Source organism: Heterocephalus glaber, unplaced genomic scaffold (assembly GCF_053883595.1).
Source record: "Heterocephalus glaber isolate CG9 unplaced genomic scaffold, H.glaber_assembly_v1.0 deba00001447, whole genome shotgun sequence".
Taxonomy (NCBI): domain Eukaryota; kingdom Metazoa; phylum Chordata; class Mammalia; order Rodentia; family Bathyergidae; genus Heterocephalus; species Heterocephalus glaber.
Genome location: NW_028258299.1, coordinates 4,527,942 through 4,547,262, shown reverse-complemented (window position 1 = coordinate 4,547,262; position 19,321 = coordinate 4,527,942). Strand labels below are relative to the sequence as shown.

General features: G+C 58.6%; 1 protein-coding gene across 15 annotated transcripts in view; it reads right to left on the bottom strand.

Annotated features, from left to right (window-relative positions):
- The window catches only part of Camta1 (calmodulin binding transcription activator 1), a 777,226-nt gene that overhangs the window by 86,510 nt on the left and 671,395 nt on the right, over positions 1-19,321 (bottom strand). For all 15 annotated transcript variants that reach the window (XM_021243596.2, XM_021243595.2, XM_021243599.2 and 12 more), the window contains one exon: positions 11,262-11,415. In XM_021243596.2, coding sequence (XP_021099255.1) covers positions 11,262-11,415 — 154 coding nt within the window. The remainder of the gene's footprint in view (positions 1-11,261; positions 11,416-19,321) is intronic.

Here is a 19,321-nt window from a genome sequence, read left to right as displayed (position 1 = left end):
GTCCTGACAGCCTCAGCCAGGGGACTGCATTGTCTTGACTGGGCTGTTGAGCTCTGGTGGGCAGAGCTGGGTTTAAGGGTGTCTGTCGCTGGAGCCACTCAGCCCACACTGGTGCTGACTGGGACATTTGAGATGTTTACCCTAATTATGGACCCGGCAAGGCAGCAGCGCCTCCGCTAATATGAATAATCAAAATGAAATCAATGACAGCAGCATGTGGCCAGGCATTGGAGAGCATCTTCCGATGAGCAATTTACCCACGAGGCGGCCGACCGCTGGGAGGAGAGTGATTGAGATGAGGGGGAGGGGCTGGTGAGGTGTGGGCTTCGCCCGCTCGGCGCTGCTGCCAGTCGGACCTCCTGGGCCTGGACAAAGCAGAGCCAGGTGCAGCCCCGTCGGCCCCTGTGCTGGACTGAGTTGCACCCCCCAAATCCATAGGTTGCAGCCCTTAGCCCAGCCTGGCTGCACTTGGAGACGGGGGTGGGTGGGTTGGGGTTGGGAGGGTTTACAAAGGTCACCGTGGTCACACGAGGTCACATGAACGAGCGGGATCCTAATCCCAGAGGACTCATGTCCTTAGGAGACGGGTGCTCCGGCACCATGAGGAGCCACACGAGGACGCAGCAAGAAGGTGGCTATCAGCAAGCCGGGAGAGCGGCCTCCCCAGAAGCCAGCCCCAAAGTCATCCCGACCTTGGATCTCAGCTTCCAGAGGCGAGACGCATTCCCGTTGCTTCAGCCCCCAGTCTTCAGCGCTGTTACGGCAGCAGCTTGCAATTCTGTGCAGCCCACAGAATCCCACAGGCCAGGTGATTTACAATGAGCAGAAATCCCTTCCTCGAGGCCCTGGAGGCCAGGAAGTCCAAGGTTGATGTGCGGCACCTGGCTCAGGCCTCCTGGCTGCATCCTGGCATGGCAGAAGGGCGAAGAGGAAGAGCCCATGCAGGGAGCCTGTTAGAGAGGCGCCAGTCCACCGGGAGCATCTCCCGTGAGCTCCCGTCTCTCAGACAGTTGCACTGGAACTAAGTTTCAAAGCGCGTTTTGTGCGGACAAACACTCGCACCGTGGCAGGTGGCTCCAGCAGGCTGATTCGGTGCCCACTGGGGTCCAGGCTCCCCCAGCCGCAGGAGAGATGCACCCTGTTGCGTGTGCATGTGTGTGTGCATGCACACGCGTGCACAGTGCAAGGGGCCTGACATCAGGGACTTTCCGCCCCGCTGACCTGACCTGTGTGCCTCTGGGAATGATCTGCTAGGAGGTGGTGAGGAAAGGCCGATGGCTGTCCGTAAGTGGAGGAGAGAAGCAACCGTTCCAGGAAGTGGAGAGTCCCACCACGCAAAGACATGCCACTCACTGGAGAGAAGCCTGCCTCCCTCAGCTCCTGGGGCTGGGCCTCTCTTGGTTCTCCCCAAGTGGGGTGCAGCCCCATCTCCCACCTGCTCTGCCTAGCAAAGTGCAGGGCTGTTTCTGGAGTTGAGGAATGCTGAGGGCATGAGTAAAGCACACTTCTGAATGTGTCTGAGTGGGTCACAGGATGTGAGCTTGGGGCAGTACTAGGTCCCTGCTCCTCTTTCTCGGGTCCATGCCCCGTGCTCTGCTTCCTGGATGCCATGAGTTAGGCAGGTTTCCTCCACTCTTCCACCATGATGTTTCTGCCTTACAGCCAGCTGACCATGGACTGAACCCTCTGAAAACGTGATCCAGGATAAACCTTTTCTCCTTTAAGTTGCTGGTGACAGGTATTTTCTTCCAGCAACAGAAAGCTGATCAACTCAGGGCAGGGTGGGTAGAGGGCAGAAGCACCACAGTCACTGGCTCTTCTCTTATCATTTTCCTCACTGGGCCAGGTGGGTACCAGGCCCGAGTGAGCACCACTTGGCTGGGTCAGCCACCTGACCAGTGCAGGAAGACACCTTGTAGCTTCGGAGGGTGCAGGGAGAGCTGGGAGGAGGTGAGGGGAGAGCAAGTAAGGGGGAGAAGGAAGTATGCCTCGGTTCTGGGAGATCTCTGAGAAGGACAAAGATCCCAAAGAAAGGCTTCATCCCAGGTATTGGGGGTTTGGGCGCAGCATGAGGCCCCAAGACAGGGCCTCCTTGCCTGGACATCCTGTCACTGGGGCCAGGGAGGGGATTCTCTGGGAGACAGACGGGGGGCCGCAGAGGCCACAGACTCTGTTCCTGAGGGCGTTGGGCTGTGCTTTCCCGAGGGCAGGGTGCACCTCTTCACCATGTCCGGAGGCACCTGGGAAGCAGGGCTGGGGTTCAGTCTTGGGCAGAGCTTTGATACCCTGGGCCTCGGCTTCCCCGTCTTAAAAATGGGTGCCAGTTTCTTGTTCACCGACTACATCTCATCGTTCCCCGAGGGACTACAGGACACCTGCTGAGTGGGGCTCTGACTTGGTGGTATCCACAGGACCACTGATGTGAGCCGGGGTGCGGGGCCCAGATTTCTGCTCCGGAAAGTCAGGCTGGGAAGGCTTTGGAGGGGGATTGGAAAAGAGTTTCAGAGGAGAAGCAGGATGACCCCAGACCCCTGCTGCCCCAGGCACTGATGGGAGCGGCTGGCTGTCCCTTGCACTCCTCAGGCGGTAACTTCTGGAAGGAGGATGGGGGAGTCTGGCTGAAGCTTCAGTCTCCACAGTAACAGCACAGGCAGCACCTGCTGGAGTCAACATTTGGCCTTTCTCTGCATGGGAAGAGATTTCTTGGTGCTGTGGGGAAGCAGGTGACAAGGACAAGTGGCACTGCCCCCATCGTGAGACTGTGGGGGGCTATTCCCTCCTCCCTTTCAGCCTGCGTGCATCCAGTACTTCCATCCCATTTCCTGCTACCCAAGAAAGGCCCACGAAGAGGTGACTGCTTGGCTTGTTGTCCAAACCATGTCACCATGGAAACGGAAAAGGGTCACTGTGATTCTTTGTCCAGGCGATGGTATAAATGGCGACGCTCCCAGGCCATCCTGGATGTGGGGCCACCTTACTTATGACCCACGCAGACGCTGGCAATGGGAGAGGGAGGCAGCTGCAAGCCCCTGAGGGAGTGGATAGGAACCCCTTTGGATTCCTGCAAATTGTTGACACTGGAAGGCTGTCGCCATGGCGACAAGGTCACTGGGAAATGGCAGCCACATTGGTTTAATTTTCACTGCATTCTTGTTGACAGGAATAAAGGCCCTGCTTCTGATTTCCTGGTTCAACTGGATGAAATTTTCGTTAGATTTAACTTCTCATACCTAGACGCCTACACACTATTCAATTTCCCCATCTCACCGCTCAACTTTTACCTCCTATTGGTCCTGAGGACAGAATTTGCAGGAATCTCACTTCGAGGTGCAGAGGCGGAGGGGTCGGTGAGGGGTGTGCACACGTGGTGTGGCGTGGCGAGGCGTGTACAGGACCTGTGCGCTGTTCCAAGTGCACTTGAGATTGCTGAGTCTCTGTGGGGACGTGGGCCATTGGGATCCCCTACTTTGCCAGGGGCACGGCCATGCAGAGCAGAGGCTGGAGGCAGTGGATGCTGGCAGTGGAGGGCTTCCCCTGTCCACCTTGTTGGGGTGGGACAGACCTCGGGGGTGAAGTAGGGACAGGAACTTCGGCTGCCCGCTGATACTCCATGGTCGGGAGAGTCATACCAGGTGGCTAGCTGCCCTCGGCCTCCAGCCTGGCCTCCTGGGGAGTCTACAAGGTGCTCAGTGACATAAAACGTGGCCTTGGCTGAGGGATTGCTTAGCAATGTCAGAAACATCATTTGGAGGGGAGTGAAGGCGCCTCTGAGGTTCCCTCACACCCCGCCCGGAGCCACGTGGCATCTGCAACACACACATTTCCAAGCCTGGCTCAGGGGCAGGGGTGGCAGGGTCGGATGTGGGAGTGGCCAGCTGCCTGTCCAGCCCCTCCCAGCCACTGGGGGTTGGGGGCAGGGAGTGAGCGGCATTCTGCAGGGTTCTCATCTTGCTTCGTGGAAGGCTGCTCTGGGACCTGGCACTCAGTTGCCCTCGGGTGACAAGGTGATGAATGCATGCAGCAAGGCAGGCTCCACCTAGGGGAAGTTGCCTGCCTCTCCACACCTATGTGGTCTAGAGCCTTCAAGTTTTAAAAAAAGGGACTTAAAATATGGGAATTTCAAGGTTAGCAAAGAATTCCAAATTTAGCTAGACCCTCTGCTGGTGCCAAGCAGGGCTCAGAGTCAGCTCCGAGTGGCTGCCACTGAGGCCACTCTGAAAAACCTCACTGAGTTGGAATTGAGGAGGAAGGAGTCTGTGACTGCAGGGGGTCCACAGCCAGAACCCAAGCAGCCCCAGGGGAAAGTAGCCTGGGAGATAGGAAATCAAAAGTTTTTCTCTGTCAGTTGGACTTGGAGGCTACCTCAGCTCCATAGAATCTAGCCCGAGGGGAAGACGAACATTTGCAAAACAAACCTGGAAGGAAGCAAAGGAAGCCAGTCCCAATCTGAACCTCTGTCCCGGGCTGGGGGAAGGAGACCTGGCACAAGCAGGGGCCTGTGGGGCACCAGGGCCCTGCCCTGCCCTGCCTGCTCTCTGCTTCTGCACCTGCACCTCCGAGCTCAAGGGAGCTGCAAAGCGCACCAGGAATTCCTCTCCAGGTCCTGTGGACAGTCCCTGAGCTCCCCTGATTCTACCGGAGGAGACAGGCAGAGAGCCGGGCTTCTGCCCTAAGGGGGCTGAGCTGCTATCTCAGCCCGATGGAGGCAGAGAGGCTTCCTTTTATCAGGATCAACACTCTGGGGTCTCTCATGCTGCAGATCAACAAGTGTCTGGCAGAGCTCACTGCGTCCTGCACCAAGACCTCGGTTGCAACCCGAGGAATCTTCTAGGGTAGCAGATCTCAACCTGCAGCCTAGGGAAAGCCACAGAGGCCCGGAACGGCCAGGAATTGTCCCCAGTTTTTTGTGCATATTTACAATGCCCCCAGCGGGCAGTTTCCATAAAATACTGGGTGATGCCTCCAGTGTCTGCCTCCCAGAGAGACCGGTGGTCCCCAGTGGGTACTGACCCTGCTGTCCAGGGGAGGGCTCCCGGGCTGGTCTCTCACTGGAGTCTGCCCTGGGGCTGGGTTTCTAGGGAGTGTGATCCCGGGGCCCCAGCTGGGGATCTTGCTGAGGCCCAGGATCCTAGGGCCTGCTGCTACGGACTGGCAGATCACAGCCCCACCATCTCAGCACCTGGTTCCCAGGCGAATGACTGCTCTCTAGCTAGCTCTCTCTGGGGCTTGGTGGATTCAGGGTGACACTACAGCTGGCTCCTCTGAGCCCCAGGGGTGACGCCCTAGCTTGTTCGTGACTCAAGGTGCCTCGGTCGGTCCCTGCCCTGAGATTTGTACTCCTAGGTGACAACCTGGAGATTGCCTTCAAGGGAAACTGGGAGCCTTCCTAATGACACCTCCCCAACACTGCAGCTCTGGGACAGCTCCTCTGTGACTTTCTGCACTGCTGACCTCCTTCCCCAGGTTCCAGCCCGGTGGTGGCACCTGACAAGAGTGGACTGAGTAGGAGAGGGAAGGGAAGGGAAGTTGGAGGACAGGTGTCTCTCTCGAGGGCTCTGCTCTGCGAGCTCCAGCCTCTCTAGGAGCTCCCATTCCAGAATGGCAGGGCAGGACCCCCAGCCCCCACCACCTTGCAGACCACAGGTCCCAGGCCTGGGGGACGCTGGGTCGAAGCACTGAGCCTGCTGCTAACACTGGCCACCAGGTGGCACTAACTGACAAGGAACAGGCTGGGAGGCCCAGCAAGGAAAGCCTTTGTTGATTTTACTTCTTGATATTCTATAATCACCAGGATTACAATCTAAGCAAAAAAGCAAAACAAATAAACACAGCCCCCCGCTTCTGAATCTTTGGTCTTTGAAAAATTCTGAGAAAACAAAAGAGGCATAGAGTCTGCCTCGGAAAGCTTGGTGTTGGCAGCAGCAAGGGCCTCTGGGACAGCAGGAGGGGTGCCCTGGAGGCTGAGGGGGGCTGTAGGTGCCCTACTTCCCTCTTGGCTCCCTGCTGCTGTGGCCCCTGCTCAGCAGGGTGGGGCCCTGCCCCAGCCACCCCGCTGTGTGTGTGGCTTACTGGCCTGGCTCTCCTAGTCTCAGGCTGGAAAGCACTCTTTCTGAGAGTCTGCTGAGGGCCTGAGACCCAGCTCCTCCAGCACACAGTCGTGTGGGGTAACGGGCTGTTATCTGTTACAACCAGGAGCCATAAGAGCACCCTCAAACCCACCCTCTTGTGGGCTCCATGTCCACAGTCACCATGCCTCCATCACCAGTGTGGCTTTCGTCCCTTGACTTAACATGATCTTCATCAGCCATGCTCAACATGACTTTCTTCCCCTCACACTCAACATGGCTTCTATCTCCTCACACTGAACATAGCCTCTAACCCCTCACATTCAATGCGGCCTTCACCCCATAGTCGACATGACTTCTACTTCCCCACGTTCCACCTGGCCTCTATCCCTCCACGCTCAACACTCCACGTAGCTGTGCCCGTTCACCATCCTAACCTTCGTCCCCTTCCATGCAACGTGCATCTGCCCCCTCACGCACAAGGTGACCTTCATCTCTTCACCCACCGCCAGCCTGTACGTTTCAGCCCGGATGCACATATCACCTCAGTGCCACACCTTAGGTTTGCTCTCTAGCTAGCTCTCTCTGGGGCTTGGTGGATTCAGGGCGACACTACAGCTGGCCTGGCACTTTGTATGCCCTCGTGTCCTCCAAATCCCACATACTCCTCAAGGCCAGGACGAGGTCTGCCTTCCCTCAGGACCTCCCCAGCATCCTGCCTTCCTTGCTCTGAGTCCCCAGGCATGTGCCCCATGTTCTCTGCCAGTGCCTCTGCCTCGTGCTGTCCCTTGGGTGTTTGCTGTTGGGCATGGCCTGGAGGGTGGGGCCTGGGCTTCTGTCCACCTGGCCCGTCATGCCCCAGGCCCAGTGCAGGAGCTCTGCAGGTGGTGCTGGGCCAGTTTGGCTGGAGGTGGGTCCAAGGGACCACCCGCAGGCCTTCAGTGCCCACCCTGACCAGGGCACAGCTTGGGGCAATTGCCCAGTTGGCAGGAACTGGACTTCACGACGGCTGGAGTCCCCTGGATGCCCCTTTGTGACTCTTCCCCACATGCTCCCTGCTGCTCCAGCCGGCTGAGCCACTTCTCAAGGGGCAGTGCCAGGTGTGTGCCCTGGCCTGGCTGAGGGCCACTGGTCTCACCCAGGATGGATGCCTGCGGCTTTTGAGGGCAGTGTTGGGCAGGCTGGGAAGCCAAGCCTCCCTGTGCTGCATTCACTCAGGATCCCCGGTGTCCCCACTGTGCGACTGTCCGGCTGTGTGTGGCCTCCTAGGACACACGGCTATGGGGTGGTGCCATGGGAACAGGTGGCCCTGGTCAGCCTTCTGCCTGCTCTCTGGTGCTGCCAAGGACACCTGGCCCTGAGGTCCAGGACCCGGGCAGGTGACCTGCGGGTTCCAAGGAGGCGGCTGGGGGCCCTGGTGACCACTGGGCACTGGAAGGCAGCAGAGACTACGGCCTTGTGTGGCAATGCAGGGCCATCTGGCCAGCCCAGCACTCCCTGGGGCCCGGCGGGTGGACAGCCGGGTAAGGCCCCCACTCGGAGGCTGTGGATGAGAGCAGAAGCCACACCCTATGCCCCCTCTGGCCAGTGCCCTGGCACCACCTGCCTTCTGGGAAATGGTGGTGCAGAGAGCCACAGTGCCGAGCTCCTTGAGGACCGTGGGCCCCGACCCCGTGGGGTTCCTAGGGCCCTTGCAGAGCTGAGTGGGGAAGGCTCTGTGCCGGCCCGGCTGCTCAGAACTACTGAGGCCCAGAGCTCTGCCAGAGATCGGCCCCTCGGAGTGGTGTGGGGGTGGGGCCGCACCTGCCCAGAGCCTGGCACACACTAGGGGCTCCCGGGCGCCAAGCTGGGGCTCTTGGAGCAGCTGCGTTGGAGCAGAGCCCAGCGCCTGCAGGTGAGGCACACTCAGCTTCACATCCAGCTCATCTGAGGCCCGCACACTTGGGCCTCGGATGGGATCCCATGCAATCTTCCCCTGGCCCCCAACCCAGCCAGAAACCTGATGCCTACAGGGTCACCCCAGGCAGAGCTCCGCTCCACCAACCCTGCACCATTCACATGCAGATCCTCATTTCTCCATGCGTGCTTAGCACAAACTTCACTTCCCAGATTGCTTTGTAATTAAGGGCAATCACAGGACAGATTTTGCCAATGACAAATGGAATTGATGTGTGCAGCTTCTGGGCCCTATCCTCAAAGGGGAGATGCTCGCCGTTTGCCTTTTCCTCCCTTCTTCTCGATGATTGGAGTGAAGTTGTGATGGCAGGAGCTGGAGCAGCCAGCTTGGGCCGTTAAAAAAGGGCAACATCCTAAGGACGGTGAGAAACCAGCAGGAAGGAGGCTCCATGGCTGATTCTTGTGGCCAGGGGGAAGCCCTGTCAACCCTGAGTTGCAAAATACGTGAAAGAGAAATATGCTTCTACGTTATGTTATTTAAGCCATTGTTATTTCGGTCTTCCCCACATGAGTAGGACTCATATTCCAACTATGATAGAGGGATTGTAAAAGCCAGGGCGATCTTCAGAGCATTGGGAATTCTCCCAGACATCCCGATTTTCCCGAATGTTTGCTTTCTTATCTGGAGGACACATTCCTGGCTTGCAGGGTGAAGAGCAGCCCTCTTCTGCCCAAAGGGCACAGATGAGAGAATCAAGGTGGATTCTGGGAATGAATCCGGCTCAGCGGGGGGCACCAGGACAAGGAGGCCCCATCCTGTGGCAGGCAGGGTGGAGGCTGAGGATCAGTTTCCCTTCGCCACAACATTTTGATTAAACTACTGGCAACTCTGCTGTAGGGCAGAGACATTTGGAAACATCAGGAAATCAAACTGTGAAGTCTTTGAGGGAGTGTGATTTATGTGAAAATGTGATAGAGCGAATGTGCTTGGCTCTGATGCCGGCGGCACGCGGCTTCTGGAACCGGCCAGCTGCCTGGCTCCATGCGCCCTCCACCTCCGAGCGAACACGGCTGGCTGCGCCCTGGGTGTGTTCCAAGCCCTATGGCATCTGATACGTGGGGGCCGATTCCCGGGCTGTGGCGTGCGCTGCCGGGCCTGGAGCCCCCTCCCTCCCTTGGGAGCACCTCCATGGCCAGGCTGGGCTCATGCACGTTTGCCAGGGCCGGCCGGGGGCTCCCAGTGCAGGAATGGGGACTTTCGGGAGCAACCGGGCCCCGATCTGCTCATGGGATGGGAGGAGCAGCTCTTGGTAACGGCAGAGGAAAAGATGGCAGGTCCAGGGGTCCAGGGTGAAGAGTTCTCTTTTTAACTGAAGACGCCTCTGGGGCTCAGCTTTGGCCCCAGCAGTGATACTGAGGGTTTGACAGGTGATGGGAGCACCTGGACTCCGGCCACCCTTTCTATGCAAGAGTCCTTCTCAGAAGTCTTATTTTGGAAGCAGTGACTGAGGACCCAAAAGAAGGTCCCGGGCATCATCCTTCCAGTGGCAGCTTCTTCAGGTGACCCTAAAGCCCCCAAGTGTCCCCACCTCCCAGGAAACGGGACAAGACTTCCTCCCAGTAGCCTCTGCGCATTGGACATTGGGATTTGGAGGTTGGGGCCGTGGGGCCCCACTGAGCTGGCTGGAAGCTGCTGGACTCAGAGCAGAGGCCTCTGGGGTCTTTCTGCAGTAGGTGCACTGGAGCTCAGAGAGGGTGAGTGGTTGGCCCAGAGGACACACAGCAAGGTGGCCTCACAGCCAGGATAAGCGCCCACAAACCACCTCCTGACTCTCAGCTCTGGCTCCTCCCACTCCCCTGGCTGGGTCATTGCTGTAGCCCAGCTGAGACCCTGCCCAGAAGGAAGGGGAGCAGGTGTGGAGGGTGGGAGAACCCAGTGTCCAGTGCTGATCTGCGCCCCTCGAAGCCACCTGGGCAGGCGCAGTTGGATGCAGGACTCCCAGCCCCAGACCCGCTGGTTGCCTCAGCTTGCAGGGCCTGGGCCTCAGGAGGCTTTGGTGCTCTGGCCCCTGGGGAACAGCAGTGCAGCCCCTCTCTGCTCAGATTCAGCAGGGACTTTAGGGGCCACTGTGTGCCTGGCCATGCAGGGAGCAGGTGGCCTGGGCTTAGCCCCAGAGCTTCCTCAGCTTCCAGACCCTCTGCAGAACTTGGAGGAGCTCCTGGGGGCTGATTCTGTCTGGCATCCTCCTGGGGGGTCTGAGAGGCCCCTATGACCAGAGGGGACGTAGGCTGAGGCTTGGAAGCTGAGGCGGGTTCAGAAGGTGAGAGGGATGCCCAGGTGAGGAAGAGACAGGAAGGTGCACCCAGGAGCAGGCCCGGGGTCCCCGGCCTCCAGTGAGGAGGAAGTGGGCAGAGTCTCAGGGAAGGGGCCGAGGCCCCGGGGTGAGGGGCAGGAGGAAGGTAGGAGAGAAAGCGCCATCTCCGAGTGTAGCCCCGAGAAGCCTCCTTCCCAGCACAGCCCCAGCGGGGGGCAGACCCCCCATCTGAGCCTGGAGGGGACTCTCAGGACTAGCTGGTCACCGCAGGTCCCCAGGAAAGGACATCCCAACGGCTCCCTGTATGTGGTGCCTGACAGCGGCGGCCTCTTTTGGACCAGCTCCAAGGGTGGTCCTGGCCCCAGGTGACCCACACAGCCTCTCTGAGGTCCTGACGATGACAGCCTGTGTCTCAAAACTACTGTGCCCTCAGCCCCTGTCCAGCGCTAGACAAGCCCTGTGCTCTCCTGGGGTCAGGCAGACCTGGGGTTGCTCTGCCAGGCCCAGGTGTCAGGGGGCAGGAGAGGCCACTGAGGGTCCCCACGGCGGCCTTGGAAACTGGGACTGGCAGAGCCTCCGTGGCCTGGATCCACACGCCGTTCTGCATTCAATGATTTGCACCTGACAGATGCTTCAGAAAGCATCACTTTGCTAACAAAATGAAATCCAGCTCAATTACCATCAACCGCTCACCACCCAGCCAGGAGTCAGGTGGCCCCGGGGCCTGGAGGCTGGGCCCAGAGCCTGCGCAGGGGCCGAGGGGAGGCAGGGCAGCGCAGGCTGGACCTGTGTCCCAGCCCTGCCCTCCTCCCCTGCCCCTCTCCTGCTTGGGGCCGCCCTGGCTCCGTCTGTGCCTTTGTGTCTATGAACCTCGCTTTCTCCATCCGTCGTACAGACTCCACTCCCAGGCCCCCCAGAGCCCCCGAGGACCTCTCTGGCCCCAGCTGATGGCGCCGGCTGGCCTGACCCCAGAGAGGCTACTCACACATGGGTTTCAGCTGCCCGATGAGCTCTTCCTTCGTCCATTTCGCCCACTCCTTCTTGTCGGTGTTGATGGAGCAGAGGATGGGGCCGCAGGGCTTGCCGCAGTCCTCAATGGCCGGCACGTTCAGGTAGTGCACCAGGACAATGTCGGGGTTCTGCGGGGACAGCAAGAGGCGGCAGCATGAGGGTGGCGCTGAGAACATCGGAGGCCAGGATGGGCCTGACCCGCATGCGCAGCAGAGTCTGAATCCTCCCAGGCCAGGCTCAGGCCACCACAGCACTCTGACTCTGGGGCTGATGACCCTCAGCGTGGTGGGCACCCGAGCACGGCTTGCCTGGCTGCCACCTGCCATGTGCCACTAAATGCCCTCTCCATGGGGCCGTTGAGATGCCACACACCCGTGACAGGCACGTAACCAAGGTCCCCAACCTCAAAGTGGAGCCGAGTCTCCTGCCTCGAATCCCAGGCCAGCAGCTGCGCTCTGCCCCTCTCCTAGTCCTGACCTCAGTCCACATCCTCGTCGCGGCTCTCGGCTGACCCTGACATGGGGTGAGGTGTTCTTGTCACAAAGGGTCCCTGCCTCTGGGGGAGCAGCTCCGCCTGCACCTGGCACCTCCCCTGCACAGTTGGGCACTCGTGCCTTCTGCTGATGCCTCACCCAGGGGCAGGGGCACCCAGAATCCCAGAAACCGCTTTGCAGTGGACAGGACTCCTGCCCGAAGACCTGGAGCTCATAGTTTGTCCCCAAGTCGTTCTATTTAAATGGCCACCTAGTCCCATCGGACTGAAACCAAGACATCCTCCATCCCTTTCTGCCCCCACTGGCTCTGATAGTGGCACATTAGGGGTCTCTGCCAGGAGGCAGCTTTGCCACAGTGAACATGGGGTCTTCGGGGACCTTTGCATGACCCTGAAGGTGAGCCTGTTTGGCGCATCAGTCCTGACAGGTGTGTTAAAAGCAATGACTTCCCTTCGCAAAGGCACCTGGGTGACCTCTCTACATTCCTCTACCCAACCGGAAGGCGCTTTGGGGCCCTGAGGCCACACTGATCGCTACTTAGTGAGTTCAAAGCCTGCCTGAAATCTTTCTAAGGAAACAGGTGGCAATGAATCGAGACACTGCAGGGAACCTGGGCAACAGCATGAGGCAGCTCCTTCCTGTGCTATGTCCAGACCCTCCTCTGCTTTGTAACCAGAGCCCTGGGGTGTGTGTGGGGGGAGTGGGGGGGCCCAGGCAAGCTGAGTATCCACTTTTTTGGATAGGTCAGAGCAAGAGAATATACGAATATACATGAATATACGAATCAATCAGCCCATTAATAAATAAAGACCCAGGACGACGACACCATGACCAGTGTAAGAAAGTAGCCTGGCATAATTTTAAAAGATTTCCAATAAGGGTTGAAATGCAGTTTTTTTTTTTCTTGCCAACGCTCAGTTAACCAGGAAATTAAATCAACGAGAACAGGAGCCTTTTGTTAATGGCAGCTTTTCTGGATTGCGGTACTCAGGCTCCTTAATAATAATGATAATCCCTGACATCGGCGTGGCACTTTATTCTTTTCAAAGCACTTTCCAGCCATTATCTCATTTGGTGCCCATGCTAGCCAGGGAGGCAGGCAGGGCAGGGCTGAGCAGGGCTGAGCACCTTCCGTCTGGAGACGGCAGCATGTGGCTGGCCACAGCACCGAGCCTGGCTGGGGTCGAGGCCTGGGCCACGCGCCAGGGCTCTGACTCCGAATCCAGGCCCTGCCAAGACATCTGGTGGTCTCTTTTCACTTGGCCTGGGCGCCTCCCCACCACCCATTTCACTTTATCTTGACCACATGCCCGGGATGCAGGTGGTCTGGGGTTACGGAAGAGAGACAGGGTGATCCCCCAATACCTGGCCCCGGCCTTTCCCACACCGGCCTCGGGGGCTGGGGCTGGTGGGCGGCTTCCTGCCTGAGCCTAAGCCTAGCCAGGGGGCAGTGCCAACTGCTGGGTGAACGGAGTAAGGATCAGAAGGCTGCAGGGACCAGCGGGCTCCCCGGAGTTTCTTCTGATCCTGGTTCCCGGAGCAGGCGCCCGCCCTGCAAGAGGGAGCTGGCCTGTTCACGCCCGAGAGGGGACAGGCTGCAGGAGGCCGAGTGGAGGCTTCAACTCTCCCGACCCAGAGTCCCTGCCGTGCAGCACCAGAGGCCGGTGTTTCTGGAAGCTCTGAGGTCTGCCTGCGGGTCCAGGCCCATGTGCATAACCAGCCTCCATTTGTTCTTTGAGGGCAGGACCAGGAGGCCACCTCCTCCAGAAAGCCTTCCCTGATACCTCCCCTGCTCCCTCCTGGGCAGGAAGCTACAAGCCTGTGTGTTCACGGTCTGCGCATCTGCTTTAGCTCAGGGCAAGGTCTTGGAGACATTACACTGTGCCAATAATGTGCTCATTTCAGGCTCAATTCGACCTACCGTTGTCTCCCTCTCAGCCTCAGGGTCTGGGAGGGCAGAGAAGTGGTTCAGGACATAGGCCCTTCCCAGGAGGCTGAGAGGCAAGTCTGGTTCTTCACCCCTTCTGGGTCCACGAAGGCTGTGGGCACCTGATGCTGCTCTTGAAAACCCCACAGAGCATAGACACTCTGCCGTGGGGTTCACAGATGCAGCGGTGGGTGGACCCTGCTTCAGTAACTGTCGACTTCCGGATTCTCGATCTGCTCCACAGTCAACGAGAGCACAGCGTGGGTCCCCTGGGGGGCTTCCCTTTTCAGACCCAGCCCCTGTTAGTCCTGGAGACTGGGTCTGGGGCCAGGAGATGGGGAAGCAGGTTTGCTGTCACCCCGACTCCACCCACAAGTCCCTGCCCTGGGATCCCCTAGTAGAACTTTCAGTGCTGACTCCAGGCTAGGGGCTGGCCTGGAGACAGTGATGGAGGTATTTTTGGAAATCCGGGGCACACTTTGCTTATGCATTAGTTGTACACTTCATGGGGTGTTTTTGCAGGGAAGTATGTTTGTCATGGAGCCCTCATGCACCAGATCCGTGAAGTGCTCATTGCAATGTCAGAGCCCGTTGTGGAGTGGGCTGAGTAAGCTTGAAACTGGGTGAAATTTTCCCAAAGAGGCTGAAGGCTGCCCCCTAAAATGAGCAGGAGCTGTGAAAACAGCCCTCCCCGATGCTCTGGAGTTCGGATGGTCGGCAGTGCCACTGCCAAGGATGAGTCAAATCCCAGAGAAGTTCCAGAGCCTTCTGGAAAGAGCCAGGGCTGGGAGATTCCTGGCCCTGCCCGCTCTACAAATGGGAATAGGCAGGGCCTTGGAGAGGTGCAGGGCACCATGTGGATGTCCAGAGCCCTACTGGGCTCATCACTGAGGACTACCCAAACCAAGCAGACCACAGCAAGCCCTGAGGTTCTTCCTGAGAGAATGGCAGGGTCAGCGTGCAGCAGGCAGCTCAGCAGCCTAGGACTGCCCCGGCCTCCTGGCCTGGAGCCCCCTTCCTTCTCAGGACCCAGGTGTCTCTCTCCATCCCCACCACTCTGCCCCTCTGGGAGCTCCTGAAACGCCCTTGCTTCCCTTTGGCTGAGCACGATTCCTACTCATACTCTTGGGTCGTGCCAGGCTATGCCCAGGGAGGGCCACGCCACCTTGCTGCCGTCTGTCCAGATCTGAAACTGCAGCCACCCCTCAGCCCAGAGAGCCAGCCCATCACTAGGTCCTGTCAGTTCTCCCTCCTGAGCCAGCCCGGTCACCCACGGGCCCCACACGCCTGGGACAGGGAAGGCCAAGCCTCCACCTGTGGGAACAAAGGCCCTTCCCTGATCTCCGCACTCCCGGTCCAACCTCGTCCATCCTGCTGACACCAGCAGGTGTTACCTGGTAATTCAGCCATGGCTCTCTGGCCCTGAGAAGAAAACCCACACTCCTGCCCACTTTGAGGGACAAGCTTTTGTCCCTGGCCGACGGTTCTGCCCTGTCATAGCAGGTTGTGTGGCCTCCCTGTGGAAGTCGTATTCAGGGACCCCATAACCGCTGTGCCCGCCTGGCCTGCCCCCAGCCCTGCTGTTTCTGAACGTCTGCTTTCTCCTGGCACTAATCTCTTGGATTCTGTCCAATCCAGGCTGCTGTAGGCTTTGGGGAGGGGGTGCTGCTGAGCTGCCCCTGGGGCACAGGCCTCACTTGGGGAGCTGGTGCAGCAGCAGCTGTGTCCTCCCCTTCACCCAGCATCGTCCTCAGGACCAGATGCATCCTCCAGGGAGAAGCAGAGGCTGAAGAGGAGGGAGAGGGGCCCTGCCCAGGTGCTCACCCTGCAGGTGATGGGAGGCAGGTGCACGCGTGTGTGTGTGTGTGTGTGTGTATGTGTGTGTGTGTGTGAGTGAGTGTGCATGCTCCAGGTGCCTCTGCCTCTCCTTGGGATGCTCAGTGGGTCCCTCAGCCCAGCTCCACCTCTGTGCTGCTTTTATCTCAAACCTGAGGTCTGGATTTGCTGCCGCCCTGGTCTGCCTCATGGGGTGGCCGGCATCTCCCAGGAGTCCTGCTTAGTGACTCAGGATGCCTTTTCCAAATTGCACTGCTTGCCTGGCCCACGGCGACAAAGGAAGCCGAGAGAACAAGCCAAGGACCTTCTCCTCCAAAGGTACAAGTGAGGTCAAGAAGGACAGCTAGCCTGAGGCTCTGGATGGTCCTTCCACCCTAGAATCTGCCTTCAGCTGCCCACTGGGTCTCTGGGGTGACCCCCGCCCCTATTTGCTGGGAAGGTCACAGTGGCAGGGCAGAGGAGAAGGAGAGAGAGAGAGAGAGAGAGAACGCCGAGCCAGTGGCAGCCATGTTTGGTAGGGGTGGCACAGGGCAAGGGGACTGGGGCATGCCGTGCCCCCCGGCCCCCCGAGAGCTCTGATACAAAGCCTGTCACAAGCTCCACAGCCCTTGTGGCCATGAGAGGACCTGGCAGAGCTGGCTTCGGAGCTCCGGCCTGGCAGCAGTTGATCTCACCAGCCTCGGTACCTGCTCTTTAGGCCGTGGGAGACTTGCTCTGCTCGCCTCTGTTGTGTTGGGAAAGAAAAGGGTTTGGAATGGACCTGAGCCCAGCCGGCACTCCCAGTCCAGGCCACGTCACCTAGGATATGGGTGTTGAGTATCCTGTCACAGACAAGATGGGGGAGGGAGGCATCCAGTGTGCAGGGGGAGCAGAGCCCTGGCCCCTGCAAGCCAAGCCCACCCCAGGGTGTGTGTAACCCCAACATCCTGGGGGCAGTTGGGGTGCAACAGCAGGCTCGTCCTCACCAACTCAACAAGGGACTCAAGGGCCGGGTGTGGTGGCACACGCCTGACATCCCAGCACTCTGGGAGGTTGAGGCAGGAGGGTGGCCAGTTCAAACCCAGTTTGAGTAATTTAATCACTTATCGAGACCCTGTCTCAAAAAAAATTTTTTTTAGAAAAGGGCTAGGGATGTACCTCAGTGCAAAGGCCCTGGGTTCCATTCCCAGTACGGCAAACAAAAAAGAAGTGGAGGGAGTACTCAAGTCACCCAGAGCAAGAGCCCCAGGGTGCTGACAGCCTCCTAGTGGCCACTCCTGCGTGGGTGCTGGGTGGCTGGACCCCAGGGTGGGGGGGGTTCCATGGGCCAGTCCCGGCTCCGGGGTACCCGCTGGAAGGAGGAGGCCCTGAGCAGCACCCTTTCTGTGGAGCAAGCAGGACAGTAATGCAAGAAGTGGTTAAAAATGCAAAAAGCTGCTGGTTTTGATAAAGAAAAATGCAGCTGCAACATCTGTTTGACTCTTGTTTCCAGCTTCATCAGCGCTAAGTGGTCGATAAATCAGGGTGGCATGGCGCTCTGTTTCTGCCACGGCTCCGTCATCAATCTCGTGCCAGTTCTCATGAAAAATGAAGGAGAGAGGCTGTGTGATAGTGGGAATGTGCACGTTACCCGGAAAGTCATCATAGCACGTAATGGTGCCACACACCTCCCTGCTTGCTGCTGGGGGCGCGGGGCGCAGGGCGCGGGCCTGCATGCTACTGCCGGGAGGGCCAGGAGTGAGCAGATCAGTGTTGTTTGCACCCTGAGCCCATCCAATGACTGCATTTGTCACATTAGCACCATTTATGCAGATTCTGGGCACCCACAAACCCTGTTTTAGGAGGTACAGCCTTGCCCGTACCTGGGTGCTTAATAAACAATGAAGGTAGAAGCCCATAAAAAAAGAGTACAAAGCCAGCAGAAAGAAGGGCGGGATTTATTAGGGGATGAATAAATGATGATGGCAGGTGGTTCAGGAATGTGGGTGACACCAGGCTGCAAGGCAGAGAAAAACTCTCCTGCCCGTGCGCCAGCTGCCAAGGACGGCCTGCCACCTGTCCGCTCTGCACTGGGTCCTGGCAGCAAGGAGGCTGGTCACAAAGCCCTTGGCAGGGGCGTCTAGGCCCTGTGTGTCCCAGCAAACCCCTCTCTCACTCCCACTCTGTCCCGGCCTAGGGGAGCAGACCCACATCCTCAAAGTGGGGGGCATTAAAGGGCAAGCAGGAGAAGAGGGAAGGGGAAGTTAAACCAAAAGAGGCGCCTGTGTCCTTGGGAGTAGTGGCCACCTGTGTTTTTCCCAGAAGCCAGGACCCACCTCGTGTGCTGGGCCCAGGGTGGTGCAGGGGAGGCACATAGGTAACCTCGGAGTGATGCCCAGCAAGAGGGTTGGAGGGCTGCATGTGGGCAGAGGTCAGCTGCCAAGGAAACCCCAGCACCCTGGAAGGGCCACCTTCGTTAAGAGAGTACCCACACCCGAGGGAGTCTGGGCCGGCTGCCCTTCCCTCTTTGGAGGAAGGCTGGGAGACTTAATTAGTTAATAGGAGTAAAGTGGTCTGAAGATGAAAACCCTGGGTAATTGCCGAGAGCTGCTGCTGTTGTTATTACACAATTACCAGAATTTTCCAGTCACGGGAATCTAGTTAAACAATTTCCACCTGGTGCGGGGTTCCGGGAATCACGCTGGCTGAGGGCTGGCCTCCTTCAGTCTGAAGGTGCTGGAGAAAAGGCGCCCTGATGAGGGAGCCCTGCCTGGCACAGTCCTGGGCACACCCTGAGCATGCTGGGAGCAGCTCGATAGGCTACCAGCCCAGAGCAGACAAAAGGGGGCCAGAGCACCCTTCCTGTCTGGACTTTATGGAAGCCTTGAGAAAGTTCTACCCAAGGACTCCTGGACAGATGTGCTGGGAAAGTTTCTCATTATGCAGGCAGGCCTGGTGGTCCAGCAGCGGTCCAGCAGCATGTGCTGGGGGCAAAGGAGCAGCAGGTTTCTCAGGGGACACTTGGAAACCGGAGATGCCCACTGGCTTGGGACCAGACCTCGGCTTATTTAAAATTGTTGTGAAGGATCTGAGGGAAGTGTTGTCCAATTACATCATCTCCACGTTTGCAAAACACACTGAACTTGTACTGGCATGGACGAATTCCATGAAGTCATTTTGGTGGGCAGGAGTGATGGACGGGTCCCGGTGGGTGAGGGCAAAGCAGTAGGAAGGGAGGAGACAAACCAACTTCCCTTGGGGCCAGGACGCTGGGGGAGGGGACCCTGCCATTCACAGCGGCCAGAGTAGTTGGCTCCAGGTCGGCGAGGTGTCACGGCCCCGGGGGGACCTGGGAACCGAGTGGGGACAGCTGCCTTGGTCACGGACCTCCAGCGGCAGTCCAGGGAGGCGCAGGCAGCCCTGGGAAGTGGAGATGGGGACTTTCTGTCCTAAGCAGGTAGTGCTCTTCCCTCCAGGCCCTGCAGTCCTAAGGAGGGTCTCCCTCTGCCCTGGGCCCCCGGGGGGCCATTGTACCATTGCTAATCCACATGAGGGGCGGTTAATGCCCCATGTTATACCACGGGAGAATGTGCTGAAAGTACCAAGAGGAGCACGAAAACAGGTGACAGTTTCTCCTGGACGGTTGATCAATAAGGAGTTATAAAAGAGGGCAAGGGTATCGGAGCTTGGTTGGATTTATTAGAGATCACCGAAAGAGTCGCCCCAACCAGCCCCGGCATGAGAAGCCAGAGATTCTTTTGCACGGACACAGAGAAGCCCAGAGGCAGGGATCCTGCTCGGGGTACACAGCCCTGGCCA